The sequence below is a fragment of the Leuciscus leuciscus genome, assembly GCF_965113295.1.
Source record: "Leuciscus leuciscus genome assembly, chromosome: 1".
Lineage (NCBI taxonomy): Eukaryota > Metazoa > Chordata > Actinopteri > Cypriniformes > Leuciscidae > Leuciscus > Leuciscus leuciscus.
In genome coordinates, this window is record NC_138725.1 from 56,760,924 (window position 1) to 56,767,914 (window position 6,991).

Below are 6,991 nucleotides of genomic sequence, written 5' to 3' on the forward strand. Positions count from 1 at the left end.
AGCAAGCAGGTTTGTAATTCTCTCAAATTGGAAAAAAAAATAAACCTTTGTAATGGTTGGTATGTAGTTGCCACATTTGGATGTCATGTGGTGTGACCTCAAAAAAACAATAATATTAAAGTTATTTCTACAAATATATATCTTTATTATAAAATTCATAGTGACCTTTTTTGGCAAGCTAGCCTGTTTTGTTTAGGTGGCCAATTCTGTGCCTGTAAATTATGACTGAATTTGAAAATATCATGTGGTGCGACCAAATATCATGTGGTGCGACCACTGCAGACTGTTTTCCATGATAGATATATGTCCTAGATTGGCAGTTTTATGCTTTTATATTCACTTGACGGTTTATATAAAAAAGTACTTTACTTTAGTATCATTTGGAATAGATTTTTATGCAATTTGGGATTTTTTATAGATTTCAGACAGTTTGTGTTTACTCTTTGTACAATATGAGAAAAATGCAACAAAAAAAAAATTAGAGCATGTAATTTCAGTTTAGTAATAATGCATTTATTAGTAGTGTATTTATTATTACCTATTTATTTATTTAAAACTATTTTAATCTATTTTACCAGATGCCACTGCCAAGCGAAACAGTTCTGACCCTGCAACAAGAGCAGAGTACCTTGATAGGAGAAGAGTGAAATATTATTACAGTTTAAAATATCTGTTTTCTATGTGAATATATAGTAAACTGTAATTTATTCCTATGATCAAAGCTGAATTTTCAGCATCGTTACTCCAGTTTTCAGTGTCACATGATCCTTCAGAAATCATTCTAATATGTAACCCTAGACCACAAAACCACTCAATGGGTCAATGTCACATGGGTAAATTTTTTGAAATTGAGATTTATACATCATATGAAAGCTGAATAAATAAGCTTTCCATTGATGTATGATTTGTTAAGATAGAACAATATTTGGCCGATACAACTGAAAATCTGGAATCTGAGGGTGCTACAAAATCGAAACATTGAGAAAATCGCCTTTAAAGTTGTCCATTTATGTTTGCAATATTGCTATATTCACTCACAAAAATAAATGTTTATAAATTTATGGTAGGACATTTACAAAATATAAAACATGATCTTTATTTAATATCCTAATGATTTTTTGGAATAAAAGAAAAATCGATCATTTTGACCCATACAATGTATTGTTGGCTATTACCACAAATACCCTGTGCGACTTGTGACTGGTTTTGTGATCCAGGGTCACTAATGATTTGCTGCTCAAGAAACATTTCTGATTATTATCAATGTTCATATTTTTTTGGGAAACTGTGATACATTTTATATGTCAGGATTATTTGATGAATATAAAGTTCAAAAGAACAGCATTTATTTGAAATAGAATCTTTCGGAACATTATAGCCTGCGCCTGAATGTGACACTGAATGTGTCCTTGATTAGTAAAGTATTAATTACTTAAAAAAACTATTGACTCCAAATGTTACCTGTATACAATACTTTTATGAAATAATTTATATCTATAACATTATTATTTGTTAGAAAGAAATTCTAAGTCAAGTTAAATTAAATGGTGCACTTGTGTTTGTGAAGTGATTTTTTTTTATAAAAGTGAGTTTATAAAATGTTTATGTTCAGGAAAATTCTGTGAAATTTGTATAAAATCTGGTTTAAATAAAAAAATGTGTATAAAATGTATTGTTCATTGATCTCTTTAAATAGATTTTTAACTATATAAGGTTTTCGTGTCATTTGGAGCGACCACTTATCATGTGGTGCGACCAATAAAAGCTATCACTGTATTAAATTTAAAATAAAATATCTTATTTCTGTGGCTGAAATATGAATCACTGATACAGTATGCTTTAGTAAATTATATTTTTAAAACATTTCTATCAGTTTTATGCGATTTACAGGAAAAATAAGTCTGTTAACTGCATTTAAGAAGGCGACTGAAATTGCAGAACAAAAATATGAGATCATTATATACAAAAACTCAAAAGAAATTCAAATACTCTGTTTTTAAACACTTTAATTACTGAGAACATGTAAAAAAAAATACATTTATGTTAAGGAAATTAATTAATTTTAAGATAAATCACGGTCGCCCCACATGACATTTTTTAAGCCTATGGACAATTCATCTAGATGAAAAAACACTAAAATCACTTAATTTAAATTTTTTATTTGAATTTATATGTACACAACATTCTTAATGATTGAACAATTGCAATATATATTGTTAATTTTCGTATTTTAAAATTGGCCTGTTGAAAATCCTTATACGTCATTGACCCAGTACATCGTGTACTAAGACCGACGGAAAATGTAAAGTTGCGATTTTCTAGGCTGATATGGCTAGGAACTATACTCTCATTCCTGCGTAATAATCAAGAAACTTTGCTGCCGTACCATGGGTGAAGCAGGCGTAATGATATGACGCAGCACCTGTTAATAGTCCCCAGCTCGGTAACTTCTAACGTGACCGGGACTAAGTTTGTCTAACCTATTAGACCTATTTTCAGGCACTGCGTCATATCATTACGCCTGCTGCACCCATGGTACGGCAGCAAAGTTTCTTGATTATTACGCAGGAATGAGAGTATAGTTCCTAGCCATATCAGCCTAGAAAATCACAACTTTACATTTTCCGTCGGTCTTATTACACGATGTAACTACAGAAGAGTCAAGTTTTAAATAGGAAAAATATAGAAACTCTTTGGTCATTTTTTTGAGAGAGATGCTAATGGTCCTGTCCGATGCTAAAAGTGGTACCACCAGACCCGGAGACCGGCTGAATGGATTCGAAAACGGTAAAACTCAACTGTTTAACTCTGGGGGAGTTGTAAAATGAGCCTATTTCCCAAAAAAGTGGAGTATCCCTTTAAATAAGTAAGTTATTGAAAACATTTTAAAATGGTCTAACCCTTCAGAGTGGACAAATAAACTCAACTGGCTGATTCTATGCATCATCTCTCATGTTGCCTCAAGAGATCTCTGATCCTCACACCTGCTATGCGATGCTTTCACACTCCTAAAGGTGGAAAAAGGGTGTTCAGGAATTTCAAATTATGATTAAAGATAATAAGTGAATGAATGATTTGAAATGTAAAGGGGATGCATGAAGACATCGGCATCTCCATAGAAATTAACATTTCTAATCCAAATTAATTCACCTAAATATAATCAAAAGCGAAGACAGAGAGAGCACATGCACCAACCAAATACACATTCCAAAGTGGACATAAGCAAATCAGAAAATGGTGATCGCATTTAAATCCTTCCGACTGAATGTTTTTGCTCCTAGACGATTCATCCCAAGTAAAGAAAGAAAACATGCAAGCAATGAGAGTCAGACCCCATCAGTGAATGACCAACCCGCACTATACGTACCCTTGTCATGTTTTGGTTTGAGGTTGGGTTGTGGGTTAGTCCCATCTCTCAGTCTCAACTATGGTCGTAGCACATCCAGGACAAGATGTGCAACACCCATTTTCAACACATTTACTGGAAGTGCCAAGCTTTGTTTTCTGCCTGATGAGATGCGATATGTTGTAATTTTTAAGATAAGAAACACGAAAGCCAAAAGGCAACTCATAGATTTCAAATTTGATAAACTACAGTATGACAAAATATTTTAAAATACAGGTTTTATTTTTCCTTAAATTATAAGTTATGATGGATAAAGCAAAACCCTCCTCTTATTTCCCCTTAATGTGCTTGAACTAAAATCAACGAACTGAAAAATATGATAAATGTCAAGGCACATTCATCATGAAGGGGTAATACTGCTTGTCTGAAGCAATGAGATTGAGTGAGCATTCACACGAAGTTTCATCCATTTGCAGGATGCCAGAGGAATATTGCCTGTTTTGACAGAGTAAACATGGCAATTCTTTATCACAAGCTCGGCGAAGGAACAACAAAAAAATCGATTTATTCCCAAAATAATTCCCTCTGCAGTTATACTTTTTATACATTGTTTCTACATTCTTGCGAAACAAGTTCATCACAGTCTGTATTTGATAACACAAATATGATTGATGAGTTCGTCAGACAGCATGTCACTCGCGCATCCAAACTTATCCTCCTTTCGGTTTGGTCCCACACCTGCCGTTTCAATCTAAACTGAGAGGCATAATGAAAGTATAGCGAATGAATGAAAGGGGTGCTTACCCGTACCGTTGCGTTTGCGAGTCTCTCCGTGGTCCTCTGAGCCCAACATTACTACCGTACTTCTCGCTCTCCGGTGTTCCCGTGCTGAGCTAAACCGATACTGAGCAGTGAGCACCTCGCGGCTCGCGCAGCTCAACGGTCTCACCCGTGCGTCACAAACCAACGGCTCTCCAGGAAAGCGCGTGTCATTCACACTGACGGCGGCGCGCGTGAAAGCTCTCTTCTTCAGGGGAACTTTCCAGACTTCTCTTCTTTCTTAAAAACTATCACACAATATTGTAGCTACAGAGTAGTGGTGTGTGGTGGTGGTCTTTTGAAATGAGGCAGAACTCCCCTTTCCCTCTTTTTGTCCAGTTGAATTTTTCCAGCCAGACCCGCTTGATGTTTCTGGATTAAAGACTTTTATAATTATACAACAAGCTAAAATTTGATTACGGTAGGCTACTATAATATAAAAACTGCTTATATCGAAATCTCACGTTTTAAACAAGTGTTCGACTTTTATTATTAATCACCTGGCCTACTCTTTTAGACCAATAATACGGCTTTTCCTCGCTTGCGACGGAGTCTCCTCCCGCCCAAATGTATAAACTGTCCTCAATGTAAAAAAATAAATAATTAATTAATAGGCTACCTGTATATTTTATGTATTACCGATTTGACAGATCATTCATGTGCAACCTCCAATGCAGCAACTGGTATAACAATTTCGTGAGCACGTGAAGGTTTACTTGTCGCAGGTAATATGGGCTAAGTAAGTGATCACTAAAACAACGAAGTATGAGGTTAATTTCAACTAGGTTTGACTAAAAACGGTCATATCCAATAGCCTGGAAATCCAGACCTAAATCTAAAAGATTAATGGTCTGGCGTCGACTAATGAAAATCGCCCAGCTCGAGGGGCGGCACCAAGCGTGCATTTGAAAATCTAGCTTCACGCAATTGGATAACACTACAACTAATCACAACAATAAACCCCAGCTACCAGCGGAGCTAACCTTATTAGACATTCTCTGATTATACTCTTACCGTATCCGGTCGGCGAAACAGCAAAAACGTCCTTCTTGCAAAGGAACGATTCGAGCGGCGTCTTCTGTTCCTGTTTTAGATAAAAAGCCAAGTCTAACTCGTTCATTGTAGCGGCCAAAGCCGTTTCAAACTACTGGGGCCTGTACCATGAAGGTAGCTGAACAAACTCGAGGTTACAGGATTAGTTTTGAGTTGACAAAACCGAACCGATGCAATCAGGCTTTATTGGTACCATGATGCAGCTCATCAACTTTCTCTGTCAACTCAGGCTTTGATCCTTAAGCTATGATTACTCCACACGCGCGTGCACATAAAAGAGTGACGTCGACACTGAACAACCAATCGCGGGTAGAGCGAGAGCGATATATTTTTCCGCGGAGGAGCAAGAGATAATCATTCAGAATTACGATGAATTTAAATATGTATTTCAAGCTCGAAACAATACGGTCTCTGCTGCCAAAGCAAGAGAAGACTGTTGGAGAAAGATTGCTGATTGTTAATGTGTAAGTTAAACAAATACGTTCTATATTTATGTAAAATGATGTATGTATGTATGTGTGTGTAGCCTATTTGTGTAATATAGCCTATAGCCTATTTTTATAATATATAAAAAATGATACATGCACATTTTTTATATATTATAAAAATAGGCTATAGGCTATATTACACATAGGCTACACATACATAATTTTACATAAATATAGAACGTATTTGTACTACTAAGAAAGCTAGGGAATCCTATCATAAGATTAACAGAATAATAATAAAGATTTAAAATAATTCTTAACATGTATTATATTGTATAGTACATTTGTGCAATTTGCTTTTTGAAAAAAAAAATATATATTTTGTTCATGTGATGTCACCCTATCAATTTATCTTACCGGCAATTTTATAAAAGCCCTCTTTTATGGACATGGTCGATAAATGTCCGGGGAACACTATTAATGAAACTATTCATGTACTCCTGCAGAGCGAGGACCACCTTATGGTTAGACAAACCGTGTTTTCCCCTAGCTTCTGTGCGTCACCCACCGTGCAAGTATGTACCTCTTGCAACAAAAAAAACGCAACACAATACCATTTGCGGTACAGTAAGTGCATGAATTTGACGTGTTAAATTCTTTATGTGCGGCTCAAGAAGTTCGCAAAGATAAGACATTCCTTCCGCGGAAAATCTGTATCTTTCATACAAATAACTATCAGGAAAGGCAAGGGGATTTTGTCTGGCTAAAAACTCTTTCTCTACGAAGTGCTCGTCAAACAATTTGCGCTGAGATGTCCACCGGATTTGGAAGAAAAGGTGAAGTCATTGTAACAGACACTGGGAATAAGTTACGTCACCTATATGTTTCTTTGCTCTCAGCTGATTGGTCAAACTTCAGTCTGAGATCTTGAATCCAGAACATAACCTGCCCCGGAGCAGGTTAGCCGTGCAGCGTAAGATACCATGGCAACGAACACCGATTAAAGCCAAGCTACTTTCATATTACCTAAAACCCAGGGTTGGCGGAAACTAAACTGAAACATAGCTGGCTAGCCACCTAAACCTGCTTCATGGTATAGACCCCTGGTATTCATCCATAGCAATCTTGCAATGTTTACTAATGACTTCGATGTCACTCGTCATTAGCTCGCCTCTGGCCCGCCTATATCAGATAACCCGATGTGATTGGTGCAGCTCAGATCGAGGGGCATATTTAATGAGCATTATTATTCGACACCAGAGTAAAGGCCAATTTATACTTCTGCGTCGGGTGCGCGTAGAAGGTACGGCGTAGCATACGCATTGACGTGTACCATACGTCGTAC

At 36.3% G+C, this 6,991-nt stretch overlaps 1 protein-coding gene across 3 annotated transcripts in view; it reads right to left on the minus strand.

The window, feature by feature from the left end:
• znf385c (zinc finger protein 385C) overlaps window positions 1-4,439 on the minus strand; it is a 113,422-nt gene extending 108,983 nt beyond the window's left edge. The window contains exon 1 of one of the 3 annotated variants that reach the window (XM_082136692.1): window positions 4,151-4,439. In XM_082136692.1, coding sequence (XP_081992818.1) covers window positions 4,151-4,199 — 49 coding nt within the window. In that variant the 5' untranslated portion in view covers window positions 4,200-4,439. The remainder of the gene's footprint in view (window positions 1-4,150) is intronic. The other 2 variants (XM_082136694.1, XM_082136693.1) reach the window with 2 other exon arrangements.
• Window positions 4,440-6,991: the final 2,552 nt, after the last annotated feature.